A 17,459-nucleotide genomic window follows, 5' to 3' on the forward strand; every position below is an offset into this window, starting at 1 on the left:
AAACGTGTGTGCAGCGTGTTTGCGTGTCCTCATTCAGGAAGAGGTAACGATTACCTCAGCTAAATTGAAGGAATTATACACTCAAGACTAGATCTCTTACATCTCAAGGTTGGTAACCCAACCAAGCTGAATCAAAGGTTTTTCTCACATAGGCACCAGTATATGGATGACTGACTCGAGCCCTTATACTGGGAAGAAGTGATCAAGAAAGAACTTCTAGACTGACGGTAAAGTTACAAAGGACATGACTGGCCTCAAATGAGATGACTCTTCAACACAAACACTCCTTACTGACAGCACTTCATAAATCACACCATGAAAAGAGCCCACCTCTTTCCATCCCCCAAATTGCAAGAGCTAACCCATCCAAAATGCGGTCACTGTACCTTTTCACTTGGATGCTCAAAGCAGTGGTAGAAGATGGGCTTGATCAACCCTTTCTCATCTGTTTCCTTTCCCAGTCTTGCAGGACTCAGTTAATCAGTAAGCTTGTCAGCAAAACTATACTGAATTAGAAATGTGCTAATGTAAACCAGGCGCTCCTTGGAAACTCTATGGGGCAGTTCTACTCTGTCCTGTAGGGTCGCTATGAGTCGGAATCAACTCGACAGCACTGGGTTTGGTTTTGGTTTGAATGTAAACCAGAGGCAGGACTCTTGATCCTTGAGGAAAGAGGACTATGCACAGAACTAGTGACTTTTTCAAAGGAAATCACGGGCCATTTTAGGTCATGGAGACTAGTGCTCCCTACTGCTAAGTAGATGCACGGTTATAATCGCTACTTGATCTGCAACCATGTGAGGGTTTGACATGACCTCAACTAAATGAATGGGGATGCTTATGAACAGAATTGCTGATTTTTTCATGTCTAAATAGGGAAGAACATATGCCATAGCTTCCACATCGCCCAATATACAGGAGAGCAGTGCTATCATCAGTACTGTGAAGGTGTAAAAGCTAATCAGGAGTTCATTCCTGGCTATTGAAAACGTAACTGTACAACCTTTGTTTTTAAAAAAGTAGCTGTAACATACAAGGTTATTTTTTTGTTTGTTTAATATATTAAGTCTATAGTCAACAAGTCTGCAATCTGACATATACAATATATTTGACCACTAAGCAAGGACACAACTAGCAAACTCCCTTGCCCAAACATTCTTTTCTATTCCCGAAACAAATTTAATCCAAATTTGGCAGTGTTTTAAAAGTTTCTGAACTTCGTGTTTTTCTCTTAGGCTGACAAAAATCTATCCTCTACCCTGTCCCCAGATTTCAGGTGATTTAGATTATTGGAAAATAATTTTGAAATGTTTTTGTGTCACCTGCTAAAACCAAATGTTCTCCTCTATGGATGTAACTTCAAGTTAACTGAAGTAACTAACTTGCAATGCCTGCTGAACATCTAAGAGCTCAAAACCTAACAGATCCACTTTTAGAAACGTCCTTCATAGATCACTATTTTTACCATGGCCCTAAAAATAACTGAGACAAACAATTTCATAACAGCATACATTACTAATACCTCTGTTATGTGAAGAAAGAAAAAAACATGAGTTCTAGAGCAGTTTCTCTTTTCAACGCTTCCCATGGCTTTCCCAACCTGGCCAGTTTTAATTGTTTCCCATATGCTTAACGTCTGTCACTTGTGAACCAGGGTCTGGACACTGAGATACTGTATCACTCAGTAACAGATGGGAGTTCTGCTGTAACGGAACTCATTTGTGCTGTTTTTTTGTTGTTGTTGTGTGCCATCGAGTCAATTCCAACTCATAACAACCCTAAAGAATTTACTAGGGTGTACAATTTGGTACAGAAGTTGCACTCTGAACTCAACCAAGCAAACTGGGTCCTAAAAAAAAAGTTAAGATCCTCACCTCAAAAATCTGTAGCACTGTCTTAGAGTATACCCCCAAGAATGGTATCAGAGCCAGGATCAATAAACTTGGCTGAACTAAATCTGCCATTGTCCCTTAGCATTAACCAACCTGGGGAAAAAAATAACATAACGATCCTCACCTGTAAGAATTTTAAAAGTTTAATGTGAAGTACAAAAAAAAAAAAAATACAAATAAAAAGAAGTCCACTTGTTTAATGTTGTACAAAAAAGTATGAGTAGAACCAAAAGTGAATTAAACATTATCACATTTGTTTACACCACTGTCTAGTTATTCATATTAACTTTACTATTCAAACAATAGAAAGTAGGGAGCAATTCAGGGTTCAGGAAAAGGATAAAACCAAAAAATCATGTCTACCATGTTTATTATTCTACACTGTGGATAGCTGTGCTCACAGAGACGGCTTCTTTTACTTCTCCACTGCGCAGGAATTCAGTTGTATATAAAATTGAACCTGAATTTAAAAAAGAACAAAACTCTTTATTAAAAACAGTATTATTTAACCTAGCTTTCACCTTAAATGATAAGGAAATTTATCTCGATGTATCTACTCTCCCTTGACATTTTTTGGCACTTTCTACACCAAGAAACACTTTTCTCTCACTTACCATACCTTATGCATTAAATACCGGTGAATACATACATACATACAGAGAGAGAGAGAGAGAGTATGTGTAAATTTGACTAATTATCCACTAAGAAGTTCCCTGAAGGCAGAAAAAATTTTTACACATCATTGTATTCTCACCACTCAGCACAGTTCCCAATACTTGTCGGCTAAGTGTTTAAATAAATATTATGACTCTCTTTTCATATTCCGTACTTCAACATCAGCAGGCCAAAGCAGAGGGACAACAGATGAAGTCTGATTAGTGACAAAGAGTAAAAAGACCAATTTCATACTCAACAAACTTTCAAAGAATGCCAAAATCACTACTGCAATTGTTTTTAAACTAGTATTTATTGGGTGCTTACCAGGTGCCCAGCACTGTTCTAAGCCCTTGATATGTGTTTCCCTAGGTCCTCATGCTCCTGTGAATTGGGTACTACCATCCCCATTTTACAGAACAGATGAAGAAGCAGGCAAATGAGTGTAATAGTTTGCCCAAGGCCACACTGCCAGTAAGTTCTTGGGATTCAAAACCAAGCACTGACTGCGGAACTTACATTCTTAACCACACTATTCTGTGAGTCCTATGTTCTCAGAACCTCCACCTGTAAATCACTCTATCTGCCTAAACACACAAGCTCCACGTTAAAGTTCAGGATTTAATTCCACATGCCCTAATTTAGGCCTAAACACAGTAGGTTCCAAAAAGGAAAAACACTATTACACCAAAAGATTCAATTCTCCACATTTTTACATAGACAACCTTCACCCCACCCACACCCCCAGGCCCCATTTACACATTGCTGACTACTATTTCACTGTTTGTTCTTCTGATGAAGGCTTCAAACTTAACTGCAGGGAGTATCGGATTTGGGGAAGAGCAGTTACACAAATGCTGGAACGTCATGCTGCAACTTAAGGTCTGGGGGACGCTTTTCATCGGTCATTAAAACAGTCATTTAATTTATGGCTGCACTCGACCTAAGGGTCCCTCTCCTAGCTTCTTTAAAGACCAAAATTCATAAATTATGCCTTCTCAAGTGGCTCAGTATATTTAAAATCTGGCAGTTTATATGAATAAACCACAAACTGTTCACCATTCCATACCTGCTCAAGAGCTGAGGGAGACTAGAAATGATGGGTCCATATCCTGGTGCGTTGTCATACAATTCAAACAATGGTGCAGCTACCAGTTTGTAATTTTTTGGGACTGCAAACAGGGCTAAAACAAACAGAACACTATTCATTTTCTGTAATTTTTTTTTTTAAATAATCACTGCTTCCATTTCATTTTTAAATTAATGACCGATTTTATATTTGAGGATAACTTGTTTCCAGAGAAAAACTTTTAAGGAAAACAATCTTTCTCATTAATACATTTTGTGTCTTTTAAGCAAGAGTTCACAGTAACAGCTTTGAAAACGAAGTGAGCCTCTACAGATCCCTGCTATTAAGAACCGAGAGCACCTCATAAGCACTGGGAAAAAGGGGACAAGAAGAGACTTGGGTTTGTAATTTATTTTGGATTCCATTATAAGACTATCGTAAGAAATGTAATTTATTTTGGATTCCATTATAAGACTGTTAAAACTCACAGGACTGAAGATGGTATTAAATTTTTTTTTTAAATCACTTCATTTGTCTCCCAATATTTTCGATAATTTATCAACCAACAGTAACAATGCTTCTTGAGAAAAACAATACCAGCAGCTGAACAATTATTTTAAAATTTGACCATAATTTGATATTTTAGGATTAAATTTATTTTTTGCTCTGTAGCATCAATGGCACACCTAAGCGAAAAAGCAGGTAATTATGTTAACTTGGTGTTATGTTTTTAGTTTTATAATAAGTTCCAAAAAATCACGGAACTTGGAGAAAACACAATAGAGGTATCGATGAAATTACTCTACAAAAGTTTTTAGTTGGCTGTCTTAAAAAACACAACTTACCTTTCTCTTGAAGTTGAACCAGAAACAACTTCTTATGTTCCTTAGGCTTTGTAATATGTGCAGGAATATATGGATACTAAAATAACAAATGAGACTGATTTGTAATTTCTAAAACCCACCATTCCTTACACCTCTATGCCTGTTTATCAACTTCTCCCATTTCAGAGATTAAGCTCAAATATCAGCCTTCTGAGACCAAGTTCCTCACACTCCGAACACTTGTATCCCATAGCTTCATTTCTCTCTTTACGTGCTTATTCCCCAATACAGTGTAAAGTGCAGGGAGAAGTAGGCTCCCTTCTATTCTTCCCTTTACCAAGATTTAGTAGCTGACAGACACATTAATAAATATTTTAATAAATGTAAAATAACAAGTAGTAAACCATTTAGGACAATTAAATACAGTCACAGGATTTACAGCTTGAGAAATGTGTAACACAATAAAGTCTGGTTTTCATTAGTGTTTTTAACAAAAGTTATTTGTTGTCTTTTTTCCTAAATCATTACCAAGTTAAAATTTCTAGAATCCTGATATGAACATTTTTACTACATGAAAAGTTTAAATATAGCCCGTGAGATCACTGACAAGACGTCACCCACACATGCCTCTCCCCCGGCCCCTGCTGGGCCACATGCTTCAGGAACAACAGATGAGCCACCTAAATGGAGCTCTGCCAGCTCGGCAGACTAAACTGCTTGGGGAAACAAAAAATTTTTTATTTTTTGAGATTTTAAGGAGATGAAGAAAATTAGAGGGGAGACTGCTGCCTGAAAAAGAAAAATTTTGATACAGAAAACAAAATGTCTCAGGTAGGGATTTTTTTGTCGTTACTGTTCTTGTGTGCATGAAATGAAAACCTGTATTTCCGTGCAAAATGTCCGAAAATCTGCTTTTGCTTTTGGAACTGTATTTCAGAGGGCAGGAGGATTAAAGTCCTAAAAACAGACAGAAGGGAAGAGTGAGATAAAAGCAGAGGCTGCCAAAAGGAACCCAGTGAAATTGAGGTTACTACAGTTTCAAAATCCCTGAGCTAGGCATCAATAATATATACTAGGGTTTGGCAAACTACAGCCTGTAGGCCCAATTCAGCCCAATGCTTGCTTTGTGAATAAAGTTTTACTGGAACACAGCCATGGTCACCATTTACATATTACCTATGGCTGCTTTCACGCTACCATGGAAGAGTTGAGTAAATGCAACAGAGACCTTGTAGCCTACATAGCTAAAAATATTTATCCATCTGGTTCTTCACAGAAAAAAATTTGCTGGCCCCTAAAATATAGCATTTATTGCATGTCTACAGTGGCCAGGCACTGTAATAAGTGCTTTATTCTTTCAATGAACCCATTTTACACATGTAAATGCCGCTAAGAGGCTAAGTATCTTTCCCAAGAGGACACGGCTAAGTACTTAAGACAGGGTTCAACCATATCTATTTGACTCTTAATCTAAGTATAAAAGCCTAGAATGTTATTTCCCCCTATTGGTACTTATATCAATATTCAATATATTTACAAATAATTACAAACCAGAGCCATCCCTAGGGTACAGTGAATTGAGACAACTGTCCTAGGCTTTGGAGGTCCCCTATACTAACAAGAAAACCAAGCACGGTGGCAGCAACAGAGAAATGAAAACGTAAGAAGTGGCTTGAGTAGCACAGGCTAAGAGACCTATAGTTCACAGACAACCCAAGTTCCCAAACCACAGCCAAGCCAAAGTGAGTAGCATTACCCCAATTTTCTACTTGAGGCCACACGTTCCTCTTTTTAAAGGCTTTTCTTCTCCAATCCCGGCCTTGACATTTATTTCAAGGCAACTGCACTTTATACAAAAAGACTAAGGGAGATATGACGCACTCTTTTCCCACTCCCACCTAACCAATACTCTTGTTTTTGTAGTTATTAGCTGCCATCAAGTTGGAGCCAATTCACGGTGAGCTTATGTGTAACAGAACGAAACACTGCGGGGTCCTGAGCTATCTTCACAATGTTGGTATGTTTGAGCCCAGTGTTGCAGCTATTGCGTCAATCAATCCATCTCATGGAAGGTTTCCCTTGTTTTCACCGACTTTACCAAACATGATGACTTTTTCTAGTGACTGGTCTTTCCTGATGATGTGTCCAAAGTAAGCAAGACGAAGCCTTATCATCCTCGTTTCTAAGGAGCATTTTGGCTGTACTTCCTCCAAACTAATTTGTTCATTCTTCTGGCAGTCCATAGTATACTCCACGTTCTTTGCCAATACAACTCAAATGCGTCAATTCTTTTTCGATCTTCCTTTTTTCATTGTCCAGCTTTTGCATGCACCACCCATCTGTCAGTTTATCATACTGAGATGGCCTGCATGTTGCTATGATACTAGAAACAATGCCACCGGTATTTCACATATCACCAGGGTCAACACCATGGTGGACAGTTTCAGCGTAACTGCCAGACTAGGACAGACTAGGAGGAAGGGCTTGGCAATCTACTTCTGAAAATCTGCCAAAGAAAAGTATGGAAAGCCAATACACTAGATTTACTAAATAAACACCTTATGTTATACCTTATACTACTAGAGTCAACACTAGGGTTCAGCAAATTAAGGACATGGTACCAGGACTGTGATACGGGAGTGAATGACGGTATTCAAGAAATAGCCTGGAAACTTCTTGGGTTATCACTGAACATTTTCCAATTAGATCAAGGAAGGTCCAAGAAATGAAAAAATGTTTAGAATAATTGTTCAGCGTTCTTTAGATATATAAGAACTTCACTATTTCCACATGAAACTGTACTTTCTTCAAGCCAAATTCCTGGCAATTCTCAGGTAGTAGGAACTATGACAATTAGGATGAACAATGAAAATCAATTCCCCACCAGCTTTCACAAGCAACTTATCTTCCTATCCCACTGCTATACAAGGGAGTCAGAAGTAAGAGAACAGCCGAAATCATCTTTTTCTTGGAAAATATTTTGTTGCAATGCTTGATCTGGAACATGTTGTCATGCGGAATCTACCAAGATCATAGGGCCTTGTCAAAACAATTCAGGATGTTTTTTGAAAAGATCATTATCTATTAAGAGATGCACACTGAAATGTTTACAGTTTAATTATGATATCTAGGATCTGCTTCAAAACAAGCCAAGAGCTGGGGAGAGGGGCAATGGGAGACAGGGGACACGGGAACAAGTCCAACCATGAGTTGTTAACTGCTGACTGAATAGTTCACTTACTATTCTCTCTACTTTTGTGTATTCTTTGCAATTTTACTTTAAAGAAAACACTTTGTCATTTTTTATCTAAATTAAGGAAGAAAGAAAAGGAAATTTCAAGCTGAATTCTGCTTTAATCTTTTTAAATGGGGGAGGGGAAATTAAAAGTTTTTTGCTTCCCCTAATGTCCAGCAGATACATGAACACTGACCTGAGGAGGTTCAAAATTTGGTCTCCACCAGTTACCAATGCAGTCATCAATGACCCAGTCTTGCAAGACTCCATCTTGACGACCTAGTATCTGTCAAAAACGAATGATACACCCAGTCATAACAACTTAATATACACACACAGGAATACCCTTCTTTAGTGAAGAGAATACTTCCTGCAGCACTCCTAACAGGTGTATGTGGCTATACAGGTTTCCTCTCTATAATTTTTTGTTTATTATTATCTGCGTCACTCTGCCCAATACACACACTATTAGTTCAAAATTGGCAATCTAGTATAGACATGGTTACCCATTTGTGTCAGAGTAGAACTGTGCTCCATAGGGTTTTCAATAGCTGATTTTTCAGAAGTAGATCGCTACGCCTTTCTTTGAAGACACCTCTGGGTGGACTCAAACCTCCGGCCTTTTGGTTAGCAGCTTTGGACATTAACCATTTGCATGACGCAGGGACCGTTGTTTGTTTTTTTTAGTATAGACATAACTATATAAGGGCAACAAATCTGTTGTTCAACCGTAGCTATACATGGAAAACCAGATCTGATCAATCACCTAAATCAGCCAACAGCATACAAAGTTTTTCTAGAATCAACTGTAAACAAATCAAAAACAAAAAACCAACCCATTGCCATCAAGTCAATTCCAACTCATGGCAAACCCATGTGTTACAGAACAGAACTGCTCCATAGGGTTTTCTTGGCTATAATCTTTATGGAAATAAATCTCCAGGCCTTTCTTCCAAGGCGCTGTTGGGTGGGTTTGAACCACCAACCTTTTGGCTGGCAGTTTAGCGCTTAACTGTTTGTGCCACCCGGGGTCACCTCAACATTACATTTAGCTATCATGTCTCCTTAAGCTCCTCCTGTGACTGTGACTATTTACCAGACTTTCTTTTTTCAACCTTGACAGTTCTGAGGAGTACTAGAAGAATGTCCATCAATTAGACCAGGGTTATGGATTTGGGGGAGGAAGAGCACAGAAGTAAAGTGCCATTCTCATTACATTATATCAAGACTGCATGCTACAACAGTCATGATATTAACCTTGATCACCTAGCTGAGGAGGTTTGTCATGTTTCTCCACTATAAAGTTACTCTTCTTAAAACATTCTTTTATGGCCATATATTTTTTATTAAAAAAAAAAAAAAACCCTATGAACTCCCTCTACTGTGGATGAGAACTCAGATCTTAAAATCACATCCCGCATATATTTTCTCTTCCACCATCCTCCCATTATCAATATTTAATTAAGTGAATATTCTGTATTTAAATTAATATGACTAGGTAAATCAGTCACAACTAAGCAATTAAACTATAACTACATTTCCTTATTTGTACAACCATTCTTTATTTAGAGTTAATGTTTCATTTCATTTGCTACCACTAATTCATCCCCACATTCTCCAAGAAAAGTTTAAATTCTTCTCCATTCAGACATCAATTATTCTAGCAGCTGAATTTTTTTTAAGAGACATTTTTCTATCATCCTGTTCCAGGTTGCTCTAGATGCCCTGTAGCCCTGCTGCATAGCTGGGGCTCTAGGGCTTCCCTCTGTCTCTCTCCTGTGCTAGGTGCTCTGTATATTCTGAATCCTGTATCTCGGTTCATTCGTTTTGATGCCACTCCCTAGTAGCTTCTTAAGGTACAAGATAACATTTTTTTGAAACTGTGCATGTTTGGAAATAACTTTATCTACACGCTCAATTTATAGTTTGATTAGATTAAAAATTCTAGGATGGAAACCATATTCTCTCAGAATTTTAAAGGTATGCTCCACGATCTTTTAGCTTCCGTTGTTATTCCTGAAAAGTCTGATGCCATTTCTGATTTTTGATGGTTTGTACTTAACCTGTGTGTACCCTCCCCCCACCTTTGGAGACTTTTGGGATCCTCTCTATATCCTTAGTGATCTCAAATGTCATGATGGTATGTCTGTATATGGATCTTTTAACATTCATTGTAGAGGGCAGGCCAGTCCTTTCAATCTGAAAACTCATGCCCTTCAGGTTTGGAAAATTTTCTTCAATTACTGCTTTGATAATTCTTCCTTTTCCTCTATCCTCTTTATCTATAGTTTCTATTGGTCCTTCTAGACTCATCCACTAATTTTATCTTTCCTCAAACTATGTTCAATCATTTAATCTTTTTGTTCTACTTTCTGGTAGATTTCTTCAGTTCAATTTTCCACATTGCTACTGAATTTTTTGTTTCTAACATTTTCTCAATACCCATGAGTTCTTTTTTGTTCTCTGATTTTTTTTTTTTTTTTTTAATGGCACTGTGTCATAGGGACAGTATCTCCTCTTATCACTCCAAGAATATTAACCATAGTTTGGTTGATCGATGAATTTTCTGTTTCTCCTGAGTTCTTTTTATTGCTTTTGATCTCTTTTTTGTTAAGAAGCTTTCTCCAGAAGCCTTGATACTTGGTTATCTGCTCACAATTAAGGATGAGGCAATAAGATGCTTGACTGTGAGCTCTGTGTGCACGGCCGACAAGGCTGCATTATTTCTTTGGGAAGGCTCCCAAATGTCAGGACCCAAAGGTTTTTTTGAGGCGGGGAACGATCACTTTCTTAAAAAACAAAACCTCCAATCTTCTGCCTAGGGTATGGAAACTTAGCTGTCAAATTCTGTTAGTCTAGTAGAACCCTAGAAGTCTAACTATTCAGGATGCAGATTTTCATTCATCGTCCCCACTCCCTAAACTGTTTTCTTGCTTAGTGTTTTCTGATTCAGTGTCTGTCACCAGCCAGTTCTGCTTGACTGAAGAATGTGAGGAAGATAATCTAAGTGTAAAAATACATCCTATACAGACTTTCAATCAAAACCATTTTAAATCCATGCATGCCCCCATTTTCATAGGTACCTGGCATGTGCAGTTCCTCAGCCTTTCTGGTGTTCTGCAGTGCTGGATTCTGGATTGCCCTCCAGTTGGGCTCGGATTTCTGCTAAGTCAGTTATGATTTGCTCATCTGTTTTCTAGCTTCAAAAATTTTCTTGCCAATTGTCTCATTTTGCACTCTCAAAATCTTACTGTTTTATACGTATACATATATATATATGTACACATATACACAGCTAAACCCCTTTACTGACTTTTTGGTATAGTTTTGAGAAGAAGGAAAGGTAAGAAGGTAGGTTCAATCTACTGTATTTAACTGGAAGTCCAAGTACATCATAATACTTAAGAGTTACAGTGCATTTAAAAAGGCTATAAAAGTAAACCAAGAGATCAACGATGATAGAATTATATATAGGTGATTTCAGTTTTGTTTTCCTTCTGCTTTTCAGTGATTGACAATGATTTTGCATTTACTATGTATTAGTTTTATAATTAAGGCAAGAAAATTGCATGTCATTAAAAAAAAAAAAAGTAATAATAAGTACAACCCACAAGTCTCAAAACTCTCCAATACCTATCCATTTGGTCCCAAGTCTCCACAGGCCGACATGAAAATGATTAGCAAAAAGTAAAATAATTTAGGTGACGTATAAAAGATAGGTACAAAAATGAACAGGTAGATGGCAGGAATGTTTCTCTTGTGAAAGCTCTACAGAGGCTGACTTGGGAACAAGACTGCCTGCATTCAAATCTCCAGCTCAACATACTAGCTTTGCAACATCAAGTCATCTTAATGTTCTCTGTCCCAGTTTCCACATCTGTAGAGTGGGATTAATAACAGTACCCACCTCCTAGGATTGTTATGGTGATTAAAGAAGTTATTGCATGTAAAGCACTTAGAAGTGTGCCTAACACAGACTAAGTACTCAATAAATGCTGGCTTATATTAACATTATTGTTACATGAACACTTCAATGGAAAAAGTTAAGATAAAGCAATTATCAATTCAACGTGCAGAAAATAAGCACTCTACTAACATTCCTAGGTTTCGGTTTCATTTATCCAAAGCGAAATATTCAAAATAAACACCCTTTTCGCAAGACATAAAAGGGCTAATTATCCACTAAATTGATGGTATTCACATGGGCAAAAATAAAAATATCAAAGTGGTTAAACAGAAAAATACCTCTGTCATTAAGCGTTTTAGTCCTTCAACTTCATCTTCTCCTGGATTAAGTTCGCCACCAGGTCTGTATAGAGGTAAGAATTTCAGCTTTTAACTTAATGCAATTTGGCAACAACAGGAAGAACACAGTAGTTATTTCCATCAGGTAACTCAATACTGTATTTTGGTGTCACAGGATAAGGCAATCAAAGCAAACAAGTGTCGCAAACAATGCTAGAAAGTTGAATTTATTAGGCTAATTCAGTAGCGTAACAGTACACGAACCCTAGTTTTAAACAAACAAAATATATACCATAACAAAAACCAGATGGAGAAGAAAATCTAATTGCTGGCCACCAGTCCATCCCAACCTCTTTTCTCTGGAAGCGATCTGGTGATAATGGAGTCTAGAATGCCCAGAGAGACAATGGTTCCAATCTTTAGCCCTGAGGAATGGATCATTTTTCAATAACTTCAATCTAAGTATTTAAGATCTCTCTTTAGCTAGTTAAATATAAATTGAGAAATTTATGAGCTTAAGTGATAAAGATAAATTATTACCTTTGGAAATGAAAGTCATTTTAGGAATAGGAAACTATTCACTCTACAAAGCACACAGTACCAGATTTTTAGCAGTGCTGTCATTAAGTCTAGAAATTGAACTTGGATTAACCTATTTCAAGGGACAATCTATTTTAAGGGGCTTCTATCAAGCTCAGTCATTAATATCAACAATACACAGAAACGTGCTGATTTCTAGTGAGGCAATAAACACATCACTATGTGCCAAGCAATTAAAACTGCTCATGATTTTCTCTTTCTAAAGACTCCACTAAGAGCAGTGTTTGCTGAAAGAAATGACTAAAGGCTAAAATTGTACTCTAAAACGACATGACTGACAATCCCATTAAAGGTGTCATGCTGTTAGTTTCCAATACTTACAATTTGAAGAAAGTTGTTCCCAGCTGTAGCAGTAACACGTGGGGTAGCCGGTGCTCATGTACAATCAGAACTCCTTCTACAGTTCTCCTCATTCCAATTTTATCAAATTCCTCCCTCATGCGTTGAAATCTGGCGGCGACAGAGCTGTCCTTCTCATAAAGGGGCTCTTTGGTACCAAAAGTATAGTTGGTAAGAGGGTACCTATGATCCCAAGACAGACATCTAACATGAGGCCTGAAGATCAAAATTTCTTTACCACAATAGATACCAATCACATATAAGGAACCCACAGTAAAAACTGTAGATATTGTACCCAGAGATAAAGGATTTGTCCAAAGTTACACAACTAGTTAATATAGACAGCAGAGATTAGAATCCAGCTGTCTGGACTCAGAGGCCAGAGCTTTCCATTAGACCAATCTGCTACTCCCTACTTGAATTTCTAAATCTAGGTAACACTTTCCTTACTGTTGCCATCAATTCCAACTCACAGTAACACCTTCCTTAAGGCCCTTATGCTTAGAGAAGGGGCTATCTGGTAATCCTCTCGTTTTAAATCATAGCTAGTATACTGGCACTGGAAACACTGGTGGCACAGTGGTTAAGAGCTACGGCTGCTAACCAAAAGGTCGGCAGTTCGAATCCCCCGTGCACTCCTTGGAAACCCTATGTGGCAGTTCTACTCTGTCCTATAGGGTCACTATGAGTCAGAAGTGATTCAGCGTCAATGGGTTTTTTGTTTTTTTTTTAATACTAGCATCACCAACCTGGCTAATGTCTCCTTGGCTTTCTCTAACTGCTAAGCTAATCACAAATGTTATTAATTACGGGTGCTAATAACCAACCTCCTTCTTTCCGTAAACCAAAAGCACTACTTTCCATCACTATCTCCCAGTTATTTCCTATTCCTCCAGTCATCTACCAGATTTTTCTGGCACCACAACTCTTTCTTCCCTCTTCAGGCCAACTTTTCAATTTTCTTTTCCTTTTAAACCTAGTAAGAAGTCATTTTAGCTTTCTGCATTTATTCTGTTGAGTTGCCTTATTTTTCCCTTCTCCTTATTCCTATCTTCTGCCCACCTCTGCCTTTATCAAGAATTCAAAATATGGCTTATAGTGTTGAAGATAATTTTCACCTTGCCTAATAAAGTTCAAATTATTCCTTAAAAATAGTTTAAAATTCTACACTTATATTTCATCACGTGTACCACTTAGTCAAGCCATGGTATTTTCAATCACATCATATGCATGTGAAAGCTGGACAATGAGTATGGAAGACCGAAGAAGAGCTGATGCCTTTGAATTGTGGTGTCGGTGAAGAATATTGAATATACCATGGACTGCCAAAAGAACGAACTAATCTGTCTTGGAAGAAGTGCAGCCAGAATGCTCCTTAGAGGCAAGGATGGTAAGACTGCGTCTTACATACTTTGGACATGTCGTCAGGAGGGATCAGTCCCTGGAGAAGGACATCATGCTTGGCAGAGTACAGGGTCAGAGGAAAAGAGGAAGACCCTCAACGAGGTGGACTGACACAGTGGCTGCAACAATGAGCTCAAGCATAACAACAAGTTTAAGGGTGGCGCAGGACTGGGCAGTGCTTCATTCTGTTGTGCATAGGGTTGCCATGAGTCAGAACCGACTCGATGGCACCTAACAACAACGACAACCAGTTAGTAACCCTTGATTACACCAAATTCTGAGTAAGAATATTTTGGCCACACTTACCTATCACCAAGGTATCTATTCTATCAAAACGCCTTTTTTTTTTTACTGCTTACTTCGGAAACCCTGATGGCATAGTGGTTAAGTGCTACGGCTGCTAACCAAAGGGTCGGCAGTTCAAATTCACCAGGTGCTTCTTGGAAACTCTGTGGGGCAGTCCTACTCTGTCCTATAGGGTCGCTGAGTCGGAATTGACTCGACAGCACTGGGTTTGGTTTGGTTTTGGTTACTGCTTACTACGTTTCACATACTTTGGATATGTTATCAGGAGGGATCAAATCAGTCCCTGGAGAAGGATATCATGCTTGGTAAAGGGTCATCAAAAAAGAGGAAGACCCTTAATGGGCTCAAGCATAAAAATGATTGTGAGGAAGGCGCGGTGTTTCATTCTGTTGTACAAAGGGTCACTACGGGTCGGAATCGACTTGAACGCAACTAGTGTTTTTTTTAAGACTATAAAGAACTTCTCCAGAAGACCCAATGCTGACTCTACCATCGTTGGCATCCGCAGCGGCAGCTATCACACATCACTATGTGCCAGGCAATTAAAAAAAAAAAACTACTAACATTTAGTTCTCACCACCTGAGGTTAGAAAGAATTAGGGATAGCCATAATATCTCCCCTGTAAAGCCACCTCCCGTATCAGTAAGCAGAAGTTATCATGATGAAAAGTCAGAATTTTCAGCTATGAAATCGGAGTGCCAGCCCAGTCACACACGTATCATGCCCATCATACAGTGTGCGCCCTAAAGCAGGGCCCCCATCTTACGTCCTCACCACTGTAAGCCAGCACCGTGCACAGTGCCTAGAACAAAACATGCATTCGTGCAACATTTCCTTCAAAGAAAAAACACTGAGGGTGGAAGGAGAGGTTTGTTTTCAACTTAAAAGATCATTACACATTCATATGAACTGAGTTCATAGCACAATTATTCTTGAATAATGTATATTTGTATAGGGGAGGAAAGGTACTGTAAATGTATCAACTCATAACCTTAAAGCAGCAGCAATTACAACGTTTCACCTATTTAAAATTTCACCTAGCTTGCACACAACTATTTCCTCTAGTTAAAATTTTAAAAACTCTACATAATGGTTTGATGCAAATTGATTCGGATATTAAAGAAAATGAAGGAAAAACTGTAGGTCCTACTTCTGACTACCACTGAATGTAATCCAGAAGAGGTGCTTTCCACATTTTTAAAAAGAGAACACTTGCCTTTTCCCTTTCATGGGAATTTTGTGAAGATTTTTTTAAGTGATATAAAATTAAAATGCTATATTATATGTTAATGCAAAACTTAAATAGTAACTTATACATACACAACCATCAACTACTTCCAAGTTTTATAAACCGAACGTTTCTATTGTCTTCATGGCCAAGCCAGTACCTGATTTTCTAAGTAAAACAAGGATAACAGCCATTTTTTTTGCATTTCAAATTGCTTTTGGTTTTGTGGGAGAAACGTTCATTGATTTGAATATAAAACAGAGAAGGTTAGAATGTCTTACCAAAACACCAGTGTCAGTAAATCCTTGCACCTTGTAAAGACTGACCAACAGAAAGTGATTCCTATCTTCTCTCAGGGCCAGCACCACACTGTACACTGCCTCAAAAACAAACCCTCCGAGATGATTTAAAACGAACAGAAAATGCAGGACAACTTCTTTAGCAAAACACATTTCAAATGCAGATTACCTGCCACAGCAAGACTGTGTTTGAGACTGGCATTGAAATGCAACTCCTTGAAGTGCTTAATTAGAAAGGTGTTGAAATTAACACAGAGCCCGTCTGGGGCAACATCTTAGTCCCCTCCATGGTCTGAAACCCCAACCATAACAGCACCCACCCTCCCAAGCTGGGACCTACTAGGTGCCTGGATGCTGTCACTGCAGCAGAGAAGACAGGTGAATGGTCAGGACCGGAAAGATAGCCATGAACAGATGAATGAAGTGTGGCCTACGAATAAGTGGAAATACTATACAGCAGTTAAAAAGCAAAAACTAGACTACGAATTATAGGTAAGGTCCCGAAACCTCATTGTTGAGAGAATAATAAACACTGCAAAAGTAATACTACAGTATACCGTTCATCCACCCACCGATAGCAAATAAAAAATACACAAAACTATACCATATACATGACGTGAAAGCATAAACCCTGGACCAGCAGGAAAAACATCAAATTTTGAAATTGGCTACCTCTGAGGAGGCGGGGAAGGATGAATTCAAGGCAAACTTCAGTTTACCTATAATGCTTTATTAATTGTATTCAAATAAAGACTGCAGCAAATACGACTGGACACAGGGGAAATGGAAAACCCTCCTGAACAGGACTCTAACCCTCGGGGTTGGAGGACTAGGACCGGGCCTGGAGGAACCAGAGCAGCGCGCGACCGCGAGCAGGAGGTGGGAGAGAGGCGTAAAGACAGCCGAGTGGGCAGGGGCGCGCCGGAAGAGAAGAGCAGTCCGCAGGAGCGCTCACGCGGAGGGGATGCCCGCGAAGGCCGGGCGTCGAGGCCGACCGCACTTACAGGTTGATGGTGCGCTCCAAGGTGAGGGGCTTCGTCTGCTGGATGTACTTGTTGCCGAACTGGTTGACGCCCCGGGGCCAGCCGGTCTGCGAGCGATTGGGCGGCACTACGGACATGCTGGCAGGCTCGGGCACCGGCGACGAGGGGAAAACGGGAGGCAGGGAAGACTTTCCCTGTGCGGGCAGCGGTTACAGGCGTCCCGCTCAGCAGCCGCCGCCCGCCATTAACAGGACAGTGCTAGAGGAAGGGTAAGCACGGCGGAAGTGCATGAGAGACCTCCGGCGGCAGGAAGTAGAGAGGCGGTGGCCTGCCAGGCCCAGCGTCACTGGGCCAATCACCGGTGGGCTGGCCTCAATATC

At 39.2% G+C, this 17,459-nt stretch overlaps 1 protein-coding gene across 1 annotated transcript; it reads right to left on the reverse strand.

The window, feature by feature from the left end:
- Positions 1-2,264: 2,264 nt before the first annotated feature.
- NUDT21 (nudix hydrolase 21) lies at positions 2,265-17,371 on the reverse strand. Its single transcript, XM_049864251.1, has 7 exons — positions 17,101-17,371; positions 12,841-13,041; positions 11,920-11,983; positions 7,871-7,960; positions 4,461-4,536; positions 3,616-3,730; positions 2,265-2,352 (listed from the first exon to the last, which is right to left on the reverse strand). Exons 1-7 carry the CDS (start codon positions 17,214-17,216, stop codon positions 2,331-2,333), a joined length of 684 nt encoding a protein of 227 aa, XP_049720208.1. The 5' UTR covers positions 17,217-17,371; the 3' UTR covers positions 2,265-2,330.
- Positions 17,372-17,459: the final 88 nt, after the last annotated feature.

This window comes from Elephas maximus, chromosome 21 (assembly GCF_024166365.1).
Source record: "Elephas maximus indicus isolate mEleMax1 chromosome 21, mEleMax1 primary haplotype, whole genome shotgun sequence".
NCBI lineage: Eukaryota > Metazoa > Chordata > Mammalia > Proboscidea > Elephantidae > Elephas > Elephas maximus.